Source organism: Epinephelus fuscoguttatus, linkage group LG22, assembly GCF_011397635.1.
Source record: "Epinephelus fuscoguttatus linkage group LG22, E.fuscoguttatus.final_Chr_v1".
Classification (NCBI taxonomy): Eukaryota; Metazoa; Chordata; class Actinopteri; order Perciformes; family Serranidae; genus Epinephelus; species Epinephelus fuscoguttatus.
In genome coordinates, this window is record NC_064773.1 from 30922380 (window position 1) to 30946464 (window position 24085).

Below are 24085 nucleotides of genomic sequence, written 5' to 3' on the forward strand. Positions count from 1 at the left end.
GCACTACTGGTTTAAGATTGACTGAGTTTTGTAAAGTTCCTTGACAAAATATTGAGGGTTCTACTATTGTGATTACAAAGTAGAACACATACAGCATTTATGATGGCATATCAATTACAATGCATACAAATTAATCAAAATTCTGTAATATAGCCATGTAAATGACAAACGGAACCAAAAAGAGTTGGTGGGGTTTTTTTTGTTTTGTTTGTTTGTTTTAGATGATTTTTTTTTTTTTTTAGTGTACATACACTATTTTTTGGTGGGGAATTATCCTGAGAATGACTCTCTCTTTTTTTTTTTTAAATAACAGGATAGAACATAAGGGAAAGAGACGTTACATGTACAATTACATCTGTCCATAAATATGATACACTGTATGGCCAAAAGTACATGCACGCCAAGAAGAGGGAGTAGATCACACATGCGCAGGTATCAAGCAAGCATCAAATCCTAACCTTCAAGTCACAATTAAGTCCCAAGTCGAGTCAAGTGCCTGCTTTAAGTCAAGCAAGACAAGTAAAGTCATTGCTCAGGTCAAGCAAGTCTCAAGTCAGTTATGATCAGCCAATAAGCTAATAAGTTAACAAAAAAAGACACATTCACCTAACTTTCTTTTTTGATTTTGTAGAGATGCATGACATTGGATGTTGTTGTGGTCATGTCACTTCTCTTCTTACAACCATCATCAACAGCATAATCCTGGATCCAAATTTTACTATTTTTAGACCAGCCCCCTTCATGATAGCTGCCCCGTGTGTAAAGCTAGGCTGGTCTACTGCATCTGAGTAGGTTGCCAAGTTGCACTAGAAATCAGCCAATTGTGTTTCAAAAACAATGGATAACTTTGCAATATCCAGAATAATGCAAATCTTTAATTTTAAAAATCCAAGTCCTTTTGAGTCATCTGTTTCAATACTAATTCAAGTCTCAAGTCATTAATACCAAGTAAAAGTCAAGTCTAGTCTTTTAATAATGTAAGTCAAGCAAGTCTTAAGTCCTCAGATCTGCAACTTGAGTCTGACTCAAGTCATATCTCTCGAGCCCCCGACCTCTACATGCTCCTGTCCACATACATAGCAGACCTTATCGCCCGACATCAGTGTTGGACCTAATTGGTTGATGAGCTATCAGCAGTGAGGTTTAACAGCAAATGATATATATTCTTTTTTTCATTTCACTGTATGCATACATGTGACAAAGCACTTGAACTTGAACTTGAACTTGATTGGTTAGGCTACTAGAATTGCTTGATGCACCAGAACATAACTGTAACTGTATGCCATCTGCATTGTAACTGGGGACAACATCTTTCTTCTGTATATTATGACTGAGAGAACACATGTATATTGAAAACAACAGTGGACCAAGAATGGAGCCTTGGGGAACACCACCACTGAAGCTCAATTAAGAGCTTTACAGGAGAAGTTTGGGTTTTGTGATGGACATGGATCAGGACTAGTATATTCCAAACCAACTCTATCAAGACCATCTATTTTTGTAACACTTTTAGGTCTTTTATCATTTTGTCTCAAATCTATAAATATGCAATGATTTAAGAGAAAAAAAAATATATATCCATACCCAAAATGACTTGTTGACATGTATTTGTCCGAGATAACTGATTAACACAGACACACAGGGTGTGAAATTGTAAAATTGTTTTATTTATTTATCTTTTAATTTCACTGTTATTAAGGCAAACAATTAAATGAATTAGGCTGCTAGAATTACTGGATTGCATTATAACATATAACTGAATATGATCTGCATAGCAACTGAGGACAACATCTTTATTCTGTATGACCTGACTGAGGGGAAGCATGTATACTGAAAACAGTGGACCAAAAATGGAGCCCTGGGGAACCCCACAAAGACAACTTATTTCTTCAGAAGTGAGGTCTGGGATTGTGTTGGACCTAGATCAAGACTAGCACATTTCAAACCAGTGCAATCAAGACCATCCATTTTCATTACACTTTCAGGCCTTTAATGATTTTGTCTCAAAATCCACTAACGTTCAAGAAACTTTATTATTTTTTTAATTTATTCTCCTCACATTCCATTAACCTGTGTATAATCTGCAGCTACTCAAGGTAAATCTCAGTTTCCTGACTCTCCAGGTTGCTTTTTCTTGCCCCCTGGTATGGTACCCAGCACAAAGGGAGACTTGATGTTCAGTCGGTCCCTCTCAGCCTCCTCATCTTCATCATAGGGCTCGTCATCATCATCCTCCACATCACTGTGGTGTGGGGTGGAGTGGATGGAGGCAGAGGGAGAGGGTGGCACTGAGTATGGTCGGGGGTAACGGAAACCCTCAGTCTGAGGAGACAAAAGTATTATTGAAGATTACTCTGCATAAAGTTTTATAAAGTATACCTTAAGATTTTCTGTTTTCCAAATGGCTTACTGTTCACCTCTAAACCACCTAACAGAGACTTCAAATTTTCTGCAAATAAATAATTTATCACTATCAGTTACTTCATAAATTTTATTTAAGTCAGGTCAAGTTTTATTGTCACTCTCTTTCTTTTGTATCCCTCTTTTTTCCCTCCCATCCTTTTTGCAAAATTTGTATCGAACCTGAAAATTGTGTATCAGATATAGTATAAATCACAGTCCTTGAATCAAAAAGGAAGAGCAAAGGTAGAAAGGGGGAGTCTCATTTTATGTAATTCTGCAGGGATCAGCATCAGCACACTCCATGATAATGTCTTGTCATTCATCCAAATGTTAGGCTGTCAATTAAAGTCTGACAAATGTGGGTGAAATCTAAAGTATCCAATGTGTGTGTGTCAGTCAGTACATGAGAGGGATTCTCATGTACATGCATGTGCAGTTAGACTGAGACCCCGTTCTTGGCTCTCAGACAGCAATTCACTGGGAGCTGCTAAAAGATGCTTTTCAGTCTGTAGCACCATTGAGATATTGTGCTTAAAAGTTGTTGTTTGCTTATTTGTCAGTGAGAACTCTTGCTGCATAAAATGAATCAGGGTGGGAAGCATGGTAGTGCCGTAATGCTTTTGAATGGGAGGGGACTGACTGGGGCACATTTGGGAAATGAGAAAATATCTGGTAAGACTCCAATTTAAGTCCCGTTTTTTTGCAGTAATAAACATTTTAGTCATTTTGCGTCTCTTGGATTGACTTTTTAAGGAGTCACATCATTCAAAGGTTCTGATACTAATAAGCCAATTACCTGTCTGTCTGAACCACACCTGGACATCTCTCTGGCCCAGTCTCTGAGCACTCTTAAAGGGATAGTTCATGCCAAAATCAAAAATACATATTTTTCCTCTTATGTAGTGCTATTTATCAGTATAGATTGTTTTGGTGTGAGTTGCAGAGTGTCAGAGATATCACTTACAGATGTCTGCCTTCTCTCCAATATAATGGAACTATTGCCTGTATGATTAGGACCCCCTTGTAAACGAGATGGTTCATCTCAAGGGGCTTATCCTGCTTAATAAACGTACATACTAACTAGATGGCAGAGGTGTGGACTTGAGTCACATAACTTGGACTCAAGTCAGACAGACGAGTCAAAAATTTAATGACTTTAGACTTGTGATATGTTTGGATATCAATAACAGACTTCATCTTCAGTTGAGCTGGCATTAATGCAGAACATCACAACAAGACCATCGTGCGGTTATAGCTTCTTCTCACTCCGCCATATTACCGTCTACTGGGCGTTTCTACATGCTCTCACTATTTCAGTCTCACTGAGGCCCTTTACTGGTCTTGAACTGCCATAGCCTAAGTCAACTTGGACTGAAACACTATTGACTCTTCACCTTACTTGGGCTTGAGCCTTTTGGATTTAAAATACCGGATACCTTCTCCCAAGCCCATTACTTCCAAGCTACATCTACTCATGGATGAGAGGCTTGTGTTCATGACAGCATGAGATGTAAACATTAATGGGTTGAGTTGCAATATTAGCTTGTTCAGTGGTCCTAGGTGACCTGCTTCCTTCTGTGCAGTGATCCGGTTGGTGGGTGTAGTTTAGAAAGAAAACAGTTCCTACATGTCATTGTTCACAACAAGGTCTGTGGATTATCTTGAGTAACCAGGTCATGATTTCTGGAAAGAGACATTGCTGTTTTTTTTTCTTTTTGGTGCTTTGAGCACCACAAGCTCAGTGCCATCTAGTTTCATTATACTGGAAAGACAGCAGACATCTCTATGGCTTATATCTCCGACACTCAGCAACTCACACCAAAACAATCTGGGGAAAATATGTATTTTTGATTTAGGGGTAACCTATCCCTTTAAGCAGTCACAAGAACTGCTGTCAAGGGGCAGTGGGCATTTTAAATGGGAGGCAATATGGGACAAAGCCCCACATCCAAGAATTTAAAAAAAAAATAATCTCTTAACATAGATGGTATTTTACCTAATTTCCCATGAACTACTGCACATAAAGCAGTTGCAATGGATACTAAAGGCATCTGTTTGCAGGTGTAGATCCAAAATGTAAACACAGTTTTTTCATTATTAAAATAACTTATGCTAATGACTCTGGGGCCTTGGCAGAGGTGTTCATTCTCCTGTTCACTCACTCATTCACAAACTTCCAGATTTCTTGGACAGTATTCCTTACCTTCATTGGGGCCATGGGGTCTATCTTGAACTTGTCTGGGAATGCTCTATGAAGTGCCAGATGGCGGGCATGTATGTAGAACTGCAAATGAAAGATCAGCAGAGATGGACATCAAAAACTGAGTAACATTTGACAGAACATCTGGCTAGATCTACATCTTCAGCTCAAGCTTTCGCCTTTGTTTTGAAAATTTTTAAAAGGCATTTTATGATTCTGTTTCAAAACAGTAACATGAAAAAGGAGATGGGTTTACGGAGGGAACACAGTGAAAAGACTTCCTGTTTCTGGCCCATGTTTACATCCAGTACAAGAACTTAACTTCTTGGTCTTGAACTTGTTTACTACTCAAGCTACACTGACTTACAGCTCAGTGTCATACCTAATGTGCATGTTAAACATGGTTTAATGAAAATCTCTTTCTGTTTTATTGATTATTATGATTCCGTTAATATGAACTGTGTGCAGACATGAATAAAGTGTTCTGCCAGATAGATATTGTAAATTGCTAAATTGATAAATTGCTGGTGCAGCAAAGACAGACCCGTCCCAGGTATCTCCAGTCCAGCAGGTCAGACAGCCTCTCAGTTCGGTTCCGTTGGATAATGCGCTGGCGCAGAGACTGCTGACAGAAATTGAACATGAACTGGGTCAGCTGGTTGCAGGACTCCTCAGCTGCACGGAACCGCCGGTCCACGATGTAAACGCCTGATAGAGACAGTGAGGGACAAGATGGGTAGTGCAGGAGGGAAAAGAAAAAACACAGACAGTATCAGTGTCAGCATGTGGATAGTCACATAAATCTCAAAGTGAAAGGGCAGCAATAGTTCTGATTATAAGACAAAATATGTGTGTGTGTGTGTGTGTGTGTGTGTGTGTCCTCACCATAGGCAGCAGGGTCTGACACATGCTCCTCCATAAAGCAGCCAAAACCTGACAGGTTGGTGGTCACACTGGGAATGCCCATTACAGTGCATTCACCTGGGGAGGAACAACACAGCTCAGAAAGAGTATGACGAGATTGTCTCATTGCATTAAATAGTGTGCTGATCAAAGACTACCAGCTGGGTGAATTTCATATACAGAATGTTGAGGTTTAGTGTTATGTTCACACAACGAGCTACACAGCAACAAGCTACAAGTCTTTTTCAATGTAAGCCAGTGACATGCAACTTCAAACCGACACCAAACACTGCATGCTTCAGGGATGACGATCTGTAGGCTGATGTGAATGTAGCATTGCCTTTATTCCCTCGTCAAAAAACCTATGGGATTTTCCCACTGGACTTCGTTTGTCACAGCGCTTATTTTCTGCAATAATCCAAACATTTATGATTCACGGAAGTAAGATAATCTTTACAAATGAACACCACTTTAATGAGTTTTGAAGCCCAAATGCAATCACTACAAGTAAAAAGCTAATGTGGGGCTATAAAGAAATACACCACAGTTGCATAAATTAGCATCCCTACCACAGTGAGGCTGTGAAGCCATGTTTGGCATGATGACGTTCTATCATCTCATTTAGCCACTTGTTAGCAGCCGCCTTTTTTGAGACGCATAAAAGCTTCAAAATTCACAAGTATCCAACGACGCATTTTATACTGTAGAACAAAACATTAAAGTCTCTTAAGCTTGTGTTCAGAACGTCACAGAACGTATTTTGGGCATCTAAGCAAAAACCCATAAAAAAAGAAAACATCAACTTTGAGACGAGGAAACGACGTATTGCAAAAATGCAAAAAACTAATTTCCAAATTTTAGGTCTCATTCCTGGGGCACTCTGTGCAAGCCTTCTATGTATAGGGAGCCGAAGTCTCTCCCCTTTCAGTGAACCACCATGGAACTGGAGAAAATATATGGGTAAAATCCAAAAGTATCCACTTTTGTAGAGAAATTTCAGAGAAAATGTGTACATAGTTAATGGGGAGGGACAAATAATTTTTGATCCGATTTGAATTGCACCGTGAATTACACATACGATGTTTGTCAGTTTAAAAGATCATTCTGCAAGTTAAGAAAGTTTGTCCTAAAATTGTTTAAGTATAAGACTGAAAATATGTAATTACAACATTTACACAAGTCATGTAAATGACATCATAGCTTTGTCTCTCACTGAAGCTACGACGCCTGTGTGTTTTGTATCGTACTCGTTGCTCTTTTCTTTGCTTCCTGGCTGATAAAAAAAACAGGAGTCACTGGATAAAAGACATCAGGTATATTAGATATATAGATATTGTTACATTTGTGCGTGGAACATAAGTAAATTACCCAGATAGCTAGTTAGCTAGCTGGTAAAGGTGATGTATATTGTGCCAGACAACAGATGTACTTCACTGAGCTAAGTTTCACAAAAAACTATAGAGTACGGCGACGAACCCACGACATACATCAACCTTCTTGACTTGCAAAATTAGGTTTTAAATCGCCAAACATCATATGACACAGTTGAATGGGATCAAAAAATTATTTGTCTCTCCCTGTTACTGACTACTGCATGTATTGTTTCGTAAATAAGGTCCAGACATTAATTAAAGCATAAATATTTTTTTGACCAAGTACAAAATTTAGATGACATTCGGTCGGGGTGCTTTGTCGCAAGTAGCAGACACATACAAGCCCAGGATGACATAACTATGCCAATGAGCAACACTTCAAGGGCAATTCAGTGTTAATGCAGCTGGCCACAGTGTTGCTTTGTAGCTCGAAGTGTGAACACAGCATGTCAGCTTATGTAAGGTGCCTTTTTGCACAGCGTGTTCTACAGTTTGCTATACAAAGTATGCGTCATGCATGAATGATATAGCACAACATGCACTGTAAGCCTGAACTGGTTTCCAGGCTTCATGAGCTCATAGACTGCCATATTGTAAAGTGTGCACCGGCTATACAAAATGCTGAAGAACTACTCCGTCATTGCTTCGTGTGTCTGCTGTGGAGATTTATGTCCCAACTGTGAAGTTACCAGGTGTGTATCCCCATGGTTCATAGTAGGAGGGGAACACTCCAAGGTTACAGCCACGAACAAAATCCTCATAGTCCATCGGCAGCAGAGGACTGGTGGAGGACAGGAACTCAGGGTGGAAGATAATCTGATAAATGTAGAGTAGAAACATGAGCTTTAGTCTCCACTTGAACGTGGACTTGTCATTATTTGCAATATGTGAAACAGTAAATACAGGAATATGAGGTCTACCTTGACTCGATCGGTCCTGGAGTTGAAGAGGCCGACGCGTCTAACGTTGGACAGGATGGGATCTTGTGAGTCGTCTTGCATGTTGTGAGTGGTCACTGGAGGAAGGCTGTGTCTCTGTGCATACAGTTTTTTTTAAAAGACAGGCACAGGTCAGTTTGGTGTCTGGATTGTGTGGTTCTGTGATGGAATTTTCAAGCACCACATTTTCATACCTGACAAAGTATATGAAAACACCAGCCCATTCAGAAAATGCTGTATGTTTTGCATGTTGATGCAATATATGTTTCTGCATGCCACATATACATTGCATTTGTATGCTTTATAGTTATCATATCAACATTTATATAGGGAAGCATTACACAAGCTGGGGTGGAGGCAGGGCTGCCCCTGACCAAATTGGGGCCCTAAGCAAAATTTTATTTGGAGGCCCCCATCCCAAATGTATCATAGGTACAAAATGACCGTACAACAACTTGCCATTTAACTTGACAACCTTTATTGGCAATAACAAATGTACTGTAGATACAGTAGTTTGGCTGTATGAGTCAAATAAAATAAAAAATTCAAACTGAAATAAATAAATAAACAAATCTGAGTCACAAATAGCCATCAATTACTCATCAAAAGAAAGTAATTTCCACCACCTCAATCCCTCACCCTTGATTAAACACTGAAAATAAAATAAAAGAGGGAGACAGGTTTTTCCTATTTAATCTTATTTTGTTATATTTCTCCCTCTCCCCTCTCCGGAGGCGTCCGATCTCCCTCAGCCCTCTGCCTCTCCCACCTTAATTAAACACTGAAAACAAAAATAAAAGACAGAGACATTTTTTTTCTATTTTCATCTTATTGAGCTATATTTCTCCCTCTCCCCTCTCCGGAGGCGTCCGATCTCCCTCAGCCCTCCGCCTCTCCCACCTTAATTAAACACTGAAAACAAAAATAAAAGACAGAGACATTTTTTTTCTATTTTCATCTTATTGAGCTATATTTCTCCCTCTCCCCTCTCCGGAGGCGTCCGATCTCCCTCAGCCCTCTGCCTCTCCCACCTTAATTAAACACTGAAAACAAAAATAAAAGACAGAGACATTTTTTTTCTATTTTCATCTTATTGAGCTATATTTCTCTCTCTCCCCTCTCTGGGAGCATCTGACCTCCCGGCCCCGCACATACCCCGGAGGCTCGGGTCTCCCCCTCCCTGGAGCCCGCCCGCCCTCCCGTCCCCGCACACACTCCTGAGGCTCTTTTGGACAACATGTCGACAACTCTTCACCTGCTGCAGCTCTGCAAGTGCCTGCCAGTGCACCCCTCTGATTGGTCAGATGTCAAGTGCTGTCAATCATTGCAGTGACGCATGGGCGGTCAGGTCTCTTCTCTCCTTCCTCGAGCTGATTCTACGCACGCCTCACAGTAGCGCATGTGCGCATCCATTGCGCATATGCGCAAATGCTTCCCCTCGCGCAAAATGTGGCCCCCCATGGAAGATGAGGCCCTACGCACAGCGTGTGTTCTGTGTTTAGGGAGGGGCGGCCCTGGGTGGAGGTGATTGTGGCTGCAGTGACACCTTGGCGAGATGCCTGGGATGTGAGCTGGAATCAAACCCGTGGCTGCTGCAGCGGGAACTGCCCATTGGTCCGACATCCCATTGGTCCGACCATATTAGACGTATTGTTCTGAAGTCCGTTCCGAAATCATCATGATGCCCTGTGGTTAAGGTCTGGTTAGGTTTAGGCACAAAAACCACTTGGTTAGGGTCAGGAAAAGATCATGGTGTGGGTTAAAATGAAAAAGAAAGTGGCAAACACACAAGCTGTGAGCCTGCTTCCCTCAAGCCTTTCCCAGCTGACCCAGAGCCGGTCGTGGCGCACCATCAAGGTAGAAATATGCCCACCGGGAGCCATTCAGCACCGCGGACCATCAGACTAATGGGCTGTCGGACCAATGACATGGACCCACTGCAGCAAGGACAATGTCTTTGTACATGGGGCGCCTCCTCTACCAGGTGAGCTAGTGGGTGCCCCAAAATGTGGTAATTTTTTGCAGAGACATCACTGCGTTTAGAGCTGGATAGTCATGAAAAGCGGTTATCATTTTTACCAAGACACTGCTGTGTTTCCAGCCCCGATAGCACCACAAAAAGCAGTTATTTTTTTATTGTGAAATTGCTGTGTTTTGAACTTGGGACAGTGCCATGAAAAGCGGTTCTTTTTTCTGAGACATCGCTTTTTCTCCAGTTTTTTTCTCTGTTTTTTCTGTCACACAAAGTGGTTGTTTTTGTTATCAAGCCTCCAAAAATGGATATTTCAACGTATCCACTACGTGATAACATATAAATATAATGTACCTGTGGCCTACAGAAACTTATACAATGCCAACATTTTCTTCTGGTGATTGACTTGACAGTCCATGTAAGATCTATATCCTCATAAGGTCAGTTTAATGGGGTCAGGGTCCTGAATGCTGTTGTGATTTCATTTAAATCAATGTCCCTGAAGGATAGTAATGTTAATTAAGCTCATACTCATTGTATCAGGATAAGAGACTGAAACATGATGAAGTCTACTGTGAACACCACTGGACAGAGAAACAATGTGTGTATTCAGTTTGTTTTTCCCCCGTTAAAGGGGGAAAAACAAAGGTGGAGTTTTTCCTTATTCGCTGTGAGGGTCCTAAGGACAGAGGGTTGTTAATGTTTACATAGCTGCATCCATACACTATACGTCACACACATTCAAACCCACATCGCTAAAGCAGCGGAGAGAGGAGAAATGACCTAATGACTGTGAGTCAGTGGTCCGCGTCTCGTAACCTTTCAGAGTGTGATTCTGAGAGGTATTGATCAGTGCAGGCATCATCTGAAACTAATGATATCTGATTACTGGCTCACACCGCATCACAACACAAAACAACACCAGTAATTCTTTGTATTATTTAATGGTTTCCTAGAAAGGAAATGTCAGGTTACAAGAAGGTTCCTGAGAAGGACTTAACTTGAGAAATGCTAATAATATGGAAAACGGGGATTTTACTCAGTACACTTCCAATAAATTGTTATCATTACAGAGGAAGCCTTTTAGTCAGTGCACAACACATTTACTGAACTCGCAAAAATGTAATCTTTGGAAAACACCTACAATAACCATCATTTATAAATGGTAAACTGACAGTTAATTAAACTTCAGTTAATAATTATTTTGTTAAAGAACAATTAAATGATAATTAATAATGTAAATGTTATGTTATAATTTATGTTACTTTAGGAAGAACTCTAGGCAGAGCTGGACCTAGAACACTGGGCGCCACAGGCAAGCTTACCCCAGTCTTATCTAACCCTGATGTTGTTTGCTGTAGTCTCTGCTTCGAGTGTTATTTCATGATAACTCACTTTGTTATGTTCCGTCTTATTAACGTATGTTTTGCCATGTTCCACAAATTTAAAAAAAGAAATCATATGGAAGACACAACAAACAACTCAAACTGATGCCACTACATGTTTACTGTAAACAGAGGAAGAGAAGAGAAAAGCTCCAGTACCTGAGTAGCATAGATGGCTCTCTTCATAATGGTGAGGTCGTCTCGATCCAGAATGGAGCTCATGTCCGGGATCTGCCCTCTGAGGACAGAACAGACCATTAAACACTAACACAGAACATTCACCATTCATCACAGAGAAAGCCGTGTTGATGTACACAGTGTAAAATCAATAAAGCTATAGGTACACTTACAGTGTCCATTTACTTACTTTAACAGAGCATCATACAGCTTTTTACCAAACTTCTCCTTCACAGTGTGAGCTGTATCCCTGTAAAAGCCAAAAGGAAACCTTCTTAAGAACTGTACCTTTATATTTACCATTCACCCCTAACTAATGAACGTCACCAGCACTGCTTAACCACACACATATCATGTCCTAAACAATAATATGAAAATGGAAACATCCATTATTAACTCTCTATGAGGACGACATGAGAGACCATCCTCTCCATCAAGGTCATGCATTTTCAGGTCAAGACTAGAGGTTCAACAAACCAGTGTGGGACTAGAAGCTTGCCTGCTGGTTCCCCAATCCAAAAGTGGTTTATGTTACTATTTTTATCTGCCACTGCTGTGGTTAGTTTAGGCATAAAAACAACTTGGTTAAGGTTGAAGAAAAATCATAGACATGGTAAAACCAATGTTTGCTGATGGTGATAGAAACACTTCATCAGCCTCAATCTCCTCCTTTTTTCGTTTTGCTTTACTACACTGTCATGCCCCCTTTGCATTTGCTTCTTAGGGACAACAGTCATTATTTGACCATAAGAGATCAGTCAGTGCCATTGTTTTTCCATCTATAGGCAAGACGCCTGCCAAGCTGCAGACCATTTTGGAAGACTGTTTGAGACCATCAAACAACAAAAATGGTTGTTTTTTAGCAAGTCATTGCTGCATTTTCAGCAACCATTTGGCCATCGCACATGGGTGTGACACTGCTGTGTCTCCTGCCATGGATAGTGCCATGAAAAGTATTTGACCGGTACTGAGACATCGCTGCATTTCCAGCTGGGATGGCGCAACAAAAAGCAGTTGGTTTTTATAGAGACATTTCTGCATTTCCTGCTGAGGATAGTTTTTTATCCTCAGGAGGAAATACCCAAACCTAACCACATGTTAACCGCACCTTTGCTGAAATGTGAACTTTCAGCTTATCTGCTACATAATAACCTACAAATGTAAAATATCCATGGTTCACAGAAACGTACAATGTCAACATTTATTCTGGCAATGGGGTTGTTCTGCTGGTATTGAACTGTTATATAAACCACATCGGGACATACCAGAGCTGCTTGCGTACTGCCTGTCCCTTCAGTGACTCCACATTGAAGTTGTTGGTTTTAGCTGGCATGATGAAGAAAACTACCACTGTTACATCATTTCTGTGGACCTGTGGATAGAGTGAGGAACGAAAAACAGGGGGATCAGGACAAAGTGGTAGCGTACAGGAATGCATGCTGAAGATTATACTCTCATCTTTTGTCTTTACAAGGTTACAAAATGTTTGAAGGTGTACTTTTTGCGAGGTTTGCACATTTAATGCGTACAGCAAAGTGCTACTGAATGCAAAGGACTAAAGGATCTCACCCGCAGTAGGTAGTTGAGTCTGGAGAGTGACTCAAGGAAAATATCAGCTCCTTTGTTGGAAAACTCATAGCGTCCGGCAATGAAGAAGAAGAGGGTTTTCTCCAGGTTGAAGTCCAGGTGACTGAGAAGAATTAAGAATGACAGAAATTCATAATTTTCTGAAGTACTTTGTCTCAGTTAATATGTGAATGGTCTCTCCTGTAATGAATCAAAACTGGACAGCCCCTTCTAAAACAAAAATCTGGGTTACCTTTAAATGAGATGAATCAGAGCTACATGAATAAACTCCACCCACCCATAGAAGTGTCCTCTGACAAACTCCTTGATGCGGGCCTTGTTGGTGGAATGCAGGTTCTGAAACTCATGCATGGCCGAGAACTTCTTCACATTCAGCCCGTTCGGGGTCACCACATCTGTACCATCAACACAGCAACAGGACAGCTTTAATAGGCAAATGGATGGATGAATAGACTAACTAGCTGTCATCACTGTGCTTAAAACAATCAACTGTTAAAATTCAACTCTGTTAAAATCAAGGTGCAACAGTGGAAAGCTTCCCCACCTGGCTTCCTGTGCAGCATGTGGTTGGCCTCCACAGCGGTGATCTGGGAAACCGTGGTGAAGACGTGAGCACAGTGGACTGCTGCTCTTTCCAGGCAGTAACGATGGTAGATCTGCCTCTCACCCGCCTCCTTGTCGATATTGAACTACAACACACAGGTCAGTACGGTGTGAGGGGCAATTATTCAAGAATTCTCATTTTTAACCTTGTAGTATAAATGTAGGATTAATTCACAAAATGTATTCAAGCACTGAAAGTAAGAAAATTTAATTAAACTGCAAATCTTACTGTTGTGGTCATGTACTTACATAACTCACATACATAATGTATCTATGTTGCATTGTGTTACGTTACAAATGAACCATTCTTGGAACCCATCGGCTAGCACCGGAAACCAGGGCTCTTCCGCTCTTCTTCCAGAGGCAAGATCTCCGGGGTTTGCCTACAGACTCTACATTCACTGAATGTAGAGTCTGTATATAGAGACTACAAACGAACTTATTTCAACCAGGCCTCCAGGAAGTGTGACATAGTGGCCAAACCATGTAACTACAACTTCTGTGTCCACCACTTAGTGTCATTGAGTGCATAACTCCTTTTCCCATAGACTTACATTGGGATGTCCATTATTTCATACAGTCTATGCTCAATGTTCAGTTCAACATTCGACCTGACAGAAGTGCCACAGAGCTTGCAGGTGCATGAAGTGACATGCTATGTATAAGCTAATTTTATTTATTAATTAATTTATTTATTCCGATAGGGTGAAATGTAGAGAAAGAGCATATCACATTGACTCTCAGAAGAGTCAGTTGATTTTTGAAGACACAAAGGAATGTATTTATAATTAAATCTACTTCATTTAAACCTTGTGAATGTGAATGTAAGATCGCAGCTGTAGATGCCTTAAGTCCTGCATGCAACATGCAAAACCACATCCTTATAACAAACAGTATCAAAACACTAGTTTTCAGCTTCTTTTTTTCTTAAATTTGTATTACAGCAGTTTATATGCTTCTGGACAATAAATTGTATTGTGAAACCCTGACCTATGAAATCCAAATCTGAATGACTGCCTTTGAGCTCATGTGCATCTGTGTGTGTTTGCATGATTCTGCATGCGTCTAAAGGTGAGTAGAGGCTGTAAAAGCATTGTTTTTACTAACAGGAAGTGATGTAATGTGAACAAATAAATGTAAATCAAACTGTGACTTTGGCATCCCACTGCTAATTCAACTTCAAATGATGTTTGCTAAACACATACTACTACTATACATGTAAAAAAAAATAAAAAATAAAAAAATAAAAAATAAAATATATATATATATATATATATATATATATATATAGATATAGATATTATATTATATTATATTTTATTTTGATTTCATTTACAATGTGTATCTCTGGTACATAATACAGCTCTCTGGTTCCATATTCTGCTTTGATTCCTCTATTCTGCATGTATAATAAGACACAGTCAATAAAACTGAAAATGCATATTGATATGATTCCTTCAATAGAACAGGCGTGAAGTGCCTCTGGACTTCCTGTTCAAGTCAAGGGTTGCAAACACGATGTCTGTCAATTATCCATTCAGCCAGTGAGTGGCCTTTAGCTGCACGCTGACCTTTAGGATGTGACGAGAGCAGGGCCAATTATAAACCTCACACTGACCCCTCCACACACAACTCAACACCACTGATGATGCTCTAAGTGGCTGTAAAGGACTGCGATTTGTTGACCTGAACCTTTGAATGTGAAAATGAATCTGATGAAACAGAACTATGTGGGATGTGTGCGTGCATGTTCAAAATTGTTTGTGTTTGCATGTGTGTCCCAAATCCAATGCATATTGCTATTATCATGGTTTGTTGATCTTAATATGTTGTTGATATGGACAAGAAGAAATATGTGGGAGATCTTCAGGTCCATATGTGATAATCATGTGCAGTAACTCCCATAGGTGGTGTGAGAATCACATTTTGGTGAAAACATAGAAGATGAATAAAATGGGGATTTCATGTGTTGTTTTTGGGATGGAAGAGTTACATGAGGGAGTATTTTCTAACCTCTTGGACCTTTTCAAAGCCTGGGGAATACTGTAGCTCTAAATGCTAATGAATAACTGTTATCAAGCAATAAACCAGGTGTCTTTGTCTTGGTTCCTGGAATTTTGAAGACACCTTTTTTTCAGCAAGCAGCCACCATGATGACCGACAATTGAAACAAATGACAAAATTCTTAAATTCTTTTACAATTAATCATGCAACTAGTGGCTGCTCAATGCTGGCTCTAAAAATTCGGAATAAAAACCCTTTTAAAATGTCTTAATGTATGCAAGAGTTTTGTCTCTCAAGTGCTCCACTCCACTCCAGTCTTGACTACTCTATCCAGAAGTTAGAAGAAAGAAACATGTTTTATGGTGTGCACTGGAATAAAAGTGTTAGAATGTTTCAAACAAAGTACTTGCTGAATGGTGAAACAGTGTTTAAAAGCCCTGGCCCCAGACACACAGCTGGGTTAGGCCCATTTTATGCAGTAATTGGTCAGGTGTGGAGCAATCTCTATACACAGATTCTGAGTCTATAGGTGATGAGACAAGATTTAGTATTCTGTAGTATTCTGGTTTTTGTTTGGAGTCTATTTGTAGTCGGTGGTCCAGGCTAACAAAGTGCAGGACTCCAGTGGGAAGGGGGAAGGTGGACTCTAACTTTGCATCTGGGATGCTTGATGATCAAGTGTCACTCATTTTTAATGTTAAGATGCCGGCCGTATTATCTTCCCAGAGAATCCACCTGTGTTTTTGTTGCTGCTGCTCCACCTCATGCAAACTACAAAAAATGCACTGCTGTTTTGTGTGTGTGTGTGTGTGTGTGTGTGTGTGTGTGTGTGTGTGTGTGTGTAGCATAGAGGGACTACAGCTGCATTTTGCTGTCCAACCATATATTGTATAATAACCTTTAACCCTGAACCTCGATAACTAAATAGAAATCCTATAGAAATAATCAGCATGTGCAACATGATCTTACAGAAATATGTGAAATGACCGTGACTACTTAACACTGCATTACATGGTGGTGGCACGGTTGGGTTTAGGCACCAAAACTGCTTGGTCAGACTTAGAAAAAGATTGTGTTTTTGGTGAAAATATCTATGTTCATTTTGTACGGGACATAAATACTTTGTAAAGTGGTGTAACTACATAAAGGACGCAAGTATGTAAAGTTAAAAGAGGTCAGCGTTAAGTTTCATTTTAACATAAGACACAAACAGTAGGCTCCTGGCGGAAAGTCCTGTGTTAGGGTATTAGGGTAAGGGTTAGGGTTAGGACATAAACAGCTGTCTCCTGGGTGAAAGTCCTGTATTTATTTGACCCATCCACCATCCTAACCTCCTCCCTACATGGACCTTCCCTCTCTTTATACTACCTGTGGGGTTGTAACATTAACCACCACCCACTGCATGACATCGTTGAGTCAGGGAATTTATGTGCCCATCACAACAAATGATCCTAATTGACTTTCCATTGGCATTGTTTCTGTGGTGCTAAAACCTGCCACCACATAACCACATAATGTGGTGTTAAGAGGTTGTGCTTATTTCATGTATTTCTGTGAGATCAGGTTGCCATGTTCGCACAGTATCAGCTATGCATAAGCTGCATTTAACTCTAAGAATAATACAGGAGCTGCATTGTCGCCTTCAGTGATAATGTGTCCATATCTGTTACAGTGTTGTTTTAGGCAGTGACAGTGTGTGTATGCCTCTGTATACTGCATGACCAACCTGATCTCCTGGTCTCTCACCTTGTCCAAGTTGTTGTAAAAGTCGGCATTCCCAGCACAAAGGTATCTTCCCAGCAGGGTGGCGTGTGTAGTGAAGACCGTTGCCATGGGAATCTTGCGGGAGCGAGAGAGAATAACCCCTGGACCCGCCTGCCACTCATGGAAATGACCAATGACATTGGGATTGTCTCCCAGCTGGTCTGTTAACTGGAAAACAAAGGATGCATCTGAGTTAGAAATAATATTTACTAAATTCATGCGGTCACTTTCGCACTTTTTTAGCCAGAAATGGCAGCAGGAGGTAAAATGTTGAAATTCTGGGAATTTACAGATGAGCAGCGTGCTGAACAGCAGGCTGAACACCACCTCACCTCTTTGAAGAACCAGGTGATCAGGGAGCCCAGGATGAGTGCATCATTAGCCTCTCTGTCATGGTAGGGTAAGCCTATGTGGCAGGTCTCCCACAGATCCCCCTTCCAGCGGTCCAGGTTCCAGGCTGCAGAGCCAATATCGAACAGGATCACAAAGGGGCTGCCCTCAATCAGCCAGCGGCCAAAATAAACCTGCAGCATCAACGTCAGCAAAGGAAGCCCAGTGAGAAACATACCATTTAGAGAGCAATCGGCAAAATGTAATGAGTGTGACTGGGTCCACTAAAAACACACTGAGATGAGAGCCTCTATCAGCGATTTCCTGCTCATACACAGCTGCTGACATTGATATTTTTTTTTGCAAATAATAGTGGTAGAAAATGTTCTCACTGTCTTTACTTAAATAGAAGAATCCCTACATGCAGAAATCCTACATTTAAGGTTCTACTTTAAGGTGCAGTGTGAGGTTTTAGTGGTGTCTACTGGGGAGGTTGCAGAACTGAAACTTCTCCCATGTGCCAAGCATGTAGGAGAACTATGGTAGTGAACATACTTATGGTCCTAACAGGAGCCAATGTTTGGTTTGTGCATCCTGGGCTACTGTAGAAACAACATGGAAGACTCCGTGGAAGAGGACCTGCTTTGTGGGTAGATATAAACGGCTTGTTCTTAGGTAAAGAAATTCTATTTTCAGTTAATTATACACTTAGAACAACATAGTTATGAATATTATATTTCTGCATTTCTGCAGAAGAGCCTAAATCCTGCACACTGGACCTTTAAGGAAAAGAACAATATCACATACAATATTTGTTTCTTTTAGCATTTCTAATTCCAGTTTGCAATTTTGTATAAATGAAATAAATTATTGTGCATCATTTTATGCATGTTTCCCCGCAACTGAGCATATCTTAATTAGATTTCATCTTCGGGTTGTCTTTACGTGGTCAGGCACTGTTCACTCAAATTTTGCAGGCTTGTAACATTACATTTTCTGTTTCTAACACAACATGGACTGGAGTGTAGTGAAGTAAAATATTTTTGACTTAAGTGGTGGCAGTTTTTTTTGTTTTAGCAGACCAATGAGCTACCTATAGCATTTAAATTGGGACAATTTTGGACTGAAATATTTGTCCAGACTTCTGGATCCTCATGGTCTCTGATATATGGTGCCATCTAGTGGCTACTGATTGGTAGCTAGACAATGCACAAATACTATAAGTGAGAGTTTGGTGAATAAGTAAAGTGCATGTACACTGTGACACTGTTGGGGTGGGAAAATAAAGTCAGTGTTAATATATGCATATTTGTGCAATGTACATTTATTTGGTTCCCATGGTGTATTTGAGTGGTAAATTTGAGTCGAGTGGAATTAATTTGGGTTTCTCGGAAAGGGAAAAGCTTGAGTTATGGAAAAAGGGAAGTGTATCAGAGAACTGATACTTAACAAAATACCTTTCATAAAAAATATTTTTTACTTTCATTTTCTAAGCCAGTGACTGTGTCTTTTTGCGTGATGAAGATCTAATTGTTCTAATGTCAACCACCAATCTCCTTATTGAGTCTAGTGAATTTAGTGAACCTCAGAACAAAGTGAATCCTTAACCAGACTGAACTATAAAGATTTTGGATATTTTGAAAAAAAAAAAACAGAGGTCATATTCACAGACATTCTGGGAATACTCTCAGAGAGATCCTCACTTTGTAGCAAGGAGTTCTGGCTTAGGAGTAATTTAGGGAAATTTACAGCACAACTCTGAGCAGCAAAGGGAGAGAAACTTTTACCCTAGAGAGAAGGTGTGGTTGACTGTGTTGCTGGGTATGATGCATTCTTAAAAGGTGTGACTGGTTATTAAAAAAAGATAAGTAGAAATAAAAATGCACTCAGTGATAATAGGCATAGAATTAACTGTGAAACCAGGAGGCCTAACCATAAAATTTAGTGTATTTTAAGAGATAATTATGAACACTATTGGTACTATGTAATAAACATCTCTGTTGAATACATTTTAGTCCATATTTTAAACGTAGCCAAAAAAGTTTTGAAAACACAGGCCTACTAGTGCAGTAGTCAGTTCATATGCTAATAGTTGGGTGTCTTTTTTTGTTTATCCGTTTATGTTTATTTCCCATGCTTAGTGGTGTGATCACTTTAATTTCTGGCATCATGGCCTATTGTGTTGGGTGGGAGATGTGAGCGAGTCTCTTATGAGGGTGGGCGATGTGCTTTATGCAACAACATTCTCTTAATTTTAAGGATATCTCTTATTTCTGTTAAGAGAAAAAATAAGAGGAATCAAGTGCATCAAATTCTTAAACACCCAAATCTGCTCAAACCCAGGTAGCCACCAGTTCTATGAATAATGACGACCTGCTCCAGACACAATCATACGTGTTAGCAATTATTAAAATTAAACTAAAACTAAAATAGCACTCTCAACGTCCTTAATTACATTAGACGTGAGACATTTTGTCTATTTCTAACACACACAAACACTCACTCTCTCCCACCTGGCAGCCATTGTGGATGAGAGCGTCCATGGCCTTCCTGATGGCGGGGTTTGGCGGCTCGCAGCCTTCCACCTGAGTCTTAAAGTTGTGTTCAAAGTAGGGCCCCATCATATAATAGTTCTCCCCCCATTCATCCACTGTGATCTTGGCTTTGGTTTGGATCACCGTGTAGATTCCTCCAACTGCAGGTTCACATACAGAGAGTGAACAGAAGAGACAGCCGTGAAGTTGTGTTTTTAACTTCTCTTCATTTAAATATTAGTGTGACGTCAATGAGTAAGACGAAGGAAATGCTGTTTTAAATTTGGGACCCTGTTCTACCTGAATACACTAATAGAGGTCAAAGGTCAGATAGTCCTCACAAGTCAAAGTGATCAGTTGAGTTATGGTTCTGTATCAGACTCATCTGATACAGTCTATTATAATTAAGTGCATTTTGTAACAATTGTCTCATGGGCTAACCTAAATTGTACATGTACATAATCTGTCATAAATTTTAAATTCAGATGTTTCTTTATTTTTAAGAAGGTTATTCTGAAGAAAGACGTGCATTCATCCATACTTGGAGTTATTAAGAGACTTGGAGAGGCACATCTGTCCCTGAGTATTTATGCAGTTGACTTTGGACTTTGGGATGGATGTATTAATTTTGGATCTTAAAGGTCAGGAAAAATCTAAAAAAAAAAAAAGATGAGTCTGAAATTAAATCAAGACCAGATTGACACAGTTCTAAGAGGGTAATTTCATGCAGATAAACATAAAAAAAAAAAATGTAAAATGTAAATTTAAAGCAGGCTACAAACTGATCTCATCGCTGTTTGGTTTGTGACACAGACAGATTTTTTTTCTTTTTTGTAACAGACCAAAACATGTGGAAATGTTTTCCAAGTCTCTCACGTGGCAGCAAAAAGACAAATATTGATATGAATAACCATCAACAATCAGTGACGTCTAAACTGCATCAGAGAGCAGGCATTATATAAGCGCAGAGGGCAGAGAAAACACCAGAATGGCCAATAACCTCTGAACTGTTTGACAACATGACCATGCACTATATGCACAATATAATATGAATACTGTAATATGTACTCTATGGAAGAAAGACAGAAATTATTTTATGTATTTTCTCAAGTTTACATATTTCAATTACATATAAAATTTCCATCCAGCATTAACATATTTAAAATACTTAGAATATTAACAGTAACTACATAAACTTTATTAAAGTAAATTAGGTAAATTCTGTGAGTTATAGTTAGATAAATTCTTATAGTCTATTAATCTCAGCTTTATTTGATTTAATTCCATAAATGATACTTTTTAGTTTATGTTAGAATTACTTGAGTCAATTGGATGGAAATTGTATGTCGTTGAAATACATGAGCCTGACAAAAAGACTTAATTCAAAAACATTAGAATATTTTGAGTGTATAACATACTGGTGCTGAAACCAATAGTTGATGTCGTCACTAGCAGACCATTTCCACAACTAATCTCCACCTATACTGATTGTTGCAAGTTGCAAAACCTCCACATCCCCCAAAGGGATCATGACCTCGTCATCCTCAGCAGTACGGCTCTGCCTCAGTCAAAGCTAAAGTCAAACTGAGGGTATATACAGTCATAATGAATGCTGACACAGGGTGACACTGTCACCAACACTTAGGATATGTTGACACCTTATCCAGGAATTTATTTATCCAGTTTGTTCACTGTCAGCTTTTGTTTCATGTCTGTGTTATTATACATGCCTTTTTCCTCTTTCACCACTTATCTGCAGTTTAATGTTTAACTCTTAAGAGGGAGCAGACTCTGTGTCTATGCTCACTGGATTTCAATATTTGCTCTTTATGGGGTACAGAGACACAGATTTACACAAAATAAAACCAACACTGCCAAACAGACAGACTTTTTAAGTGCTGAGTCATAAGCATTAATGGACATGCTTCATTTGTTGCTTTTGATAAAATGCCCTGTATGGAATTATTTTACAGTTAATATACAATCTGAGAAATCTCTGGATAAATCATGCAGTTTCCTGCTAAAATCAGACAATGTTTTCCCTTCATTATGGCTGACTTTGATTCAAGTTGCAGGCTATACTATGTTCAAATACTTGAAATGATAAGGCAGCATTGTGAAATATAAAAATGCAATGTTCGCACTGCAGAATTTTGCAATACTTTGGAAGAAAGCCCTCTGTGGCTGAACTCCTGCTTACTGACTGAATGCATCAATTCAAACATCTAATTTCTTCAGAAAATCATTACACTTGTGATCTGACCTTTGTTGGTGACCTCCCAAGCCACCTCAAAGAGCAGCAGATCCTCCACGGGGAGCTCGTCTTCCTCCCAGGCCGGCAGCACCCCGCTCAGGGACGACATGGACAGGGAACGTGACAGCGGCATCTTAAAATATTTGAAGGTCCGACAGAAACTGAATGGAAAAGTGTAACAGTCTGTGGAGAGATCCTTCAAACAGGTCTGCAGGTGGAGGTCCTGGGCTCAGCGGGGACAGACCTCCAGGACAAGATAAAAGGGACAGATGGGGGCAAAGAGCTTCCACCCCGCCTACTGAGGCCGACCTCCAGGAAGGGATGTCAACATTACACACACACAGACACACACAGACACACAGACACACACACACGTAGGGGTGAAAGGTTTAGTAGTGTTGTTGCTGAGCTGAACTGAATGTGATTGTGAAATGTAGATGAATGAAAGCAGGTCTTCCCATTAGTGCACTCCCACTGACTTAAAGTGCCAGAATATTCACAGAGAATGTCACCCTGGCAGTCATAGTAAAAACTTAGCATCATTACTGGCAGCCCAGATGTCAGAAGAAAATGTTTTGGCTTTGTATGTTTTTGCGAACCACGAATATGTTACATTTGTATGTGTCATACGGATCAAATCAGTGTTTCTAAAGTGACGTAGTATATCAATCAATCAATCAATCAATCAATTTTATTTATAAAGCCCAATATCACAAATCACAATTTGCCTCACAGGGCTTTACAGCATACGACATCCCTCTGTCCTTATGACCCTCACAGCGGATAAGGAAAAACTCCCCCAAAAAAACCCTTTAACGGGGGGAAAAAATGGTAGAAACCTCAGGAAGAGCAACTGAGGAGGGATCCCTCTTCCAGGACGGACAGACGTGCAATAGATGTCGTACAGAACAGATCAGCATAATAAATTAACAGTAATCCATATGACACAATATGAGCTGACCTTGTCACCTGGAGGTGGAGGGGATGGTTTAAAGCGACCCATCACTGTTTTTCCACTGAGGATAGTACAACAGAAAGCAGTCATGACATCACTGTGTTTCCTTCTGAGAACATGCCACAAAAGTGGTTTTTTTTTTTTGGTGGCTTCTTCAGCTGTGACTGTGCAACCAAAACTGGGTATTTTAAATCCAGACATGATTTTTTTCCTATCCATAACCAAGTGGTTTTGTGCCTAAACCGGGCTACATGCTAACCACAGTGTTGTTGGAAAAGGAAATGTTAAGTTTCAATGTATCCGCCACATTATGACATACAAATGTGACATATGAGTGGTTAAGAAAGTTATCATGCCGACTTTTTTTAGCTACATTTCTTTGAGATGATTACTTGTGCTATGTTTTGCCTTTATCTTCATTTTTTCATGTTTACTGTAGTTAGTATATTTGACAGGGACAGTGCTTAATGATCAACAGTGGAACACTGTAAATGACCCTGTGTTAATCATTTGCTTCTGTTATTCCTGGTCATACTAAAAAAGGCAACCTGAAAATAGAAATAGAAATAAAAAGACCTAACATAAAATTCATATATGCATTCTAATATGTAATAATTCATATGTGACACTTAAAAGTAAAAATTGACAAGAAATATGAGGAGAGAGGAGGCAGTGACACTGGAGGATCTGGCAGTTGCATGGT

The 24085-nt window shown here is 39.8% G+C and overlaps 1 protein-coding gene across 1 annotated transcript; it reads right to left on the minus strand.

Annotated features, from left to right (window-relative positions):
* Positions 1 to 1692: 1692 nt before the first annotated feature.
* On the minus strand, positions 1693 to 22756 carry gys2 (glycogen synthase 2). The gene is made up of 16 exons (XM_049566450.1): positions 22437 to 22756; positions 20153 to 20334; positions 17642 to 17833; positions 17292 to 17477; positions 13483 to 13627; positions 13216 to 13333; positions 12921 to 13041; positions 12617 to 12723; positions 11542 to 11601; positions 11334 to 11412; positions 7800 to 7913; positions 7569 to 7695; positions 5489 to 5584; positions 5148 to 5311; positions 4607 to 4687; positions 1693 to 2322 (listed from the first exon to the last, which is right to left on the minus strand). The coding sequence occupies exons 1-16, from the start codon at positions 22558 to 22560 to the stop codon at positions 2104 to 2106; spliced, it is 2115 nt and encodes a 704-aa protein (XP_049422407.1). The 5' UTR covers positions 22561 to 22756; the 3' UTR covers positions 1693 to 2103.
* Between the last annotated feature and the right edge of the window lie 1329 nt (positions 22757 to 24085).

Bases quoted from the DNA above. Each gene is read 5' to 3' on its own strand.
- gys2 (XM_049566450.1), bottom strand. From the start codon at position 22,560: ATGCCGCTGTCACGTTCCCTGTCCATGTCGTCCCTGAGCGGGGTGCTG. The intron at 20,335-22,436 runs GTCAGATCACAA...GTGAACCTGCAG, and splicing joins TTGGGAGGTCACCAACAAAG to TTGGAGGAATCTACACGGTG. The intron at 4,688-5,147 runs GTCTGTCTTTGC...TTTCATTTGCAG, and splicing joins ACTGGAGATACCTGGGACGG to TTCTACATACATGCCCGCCA.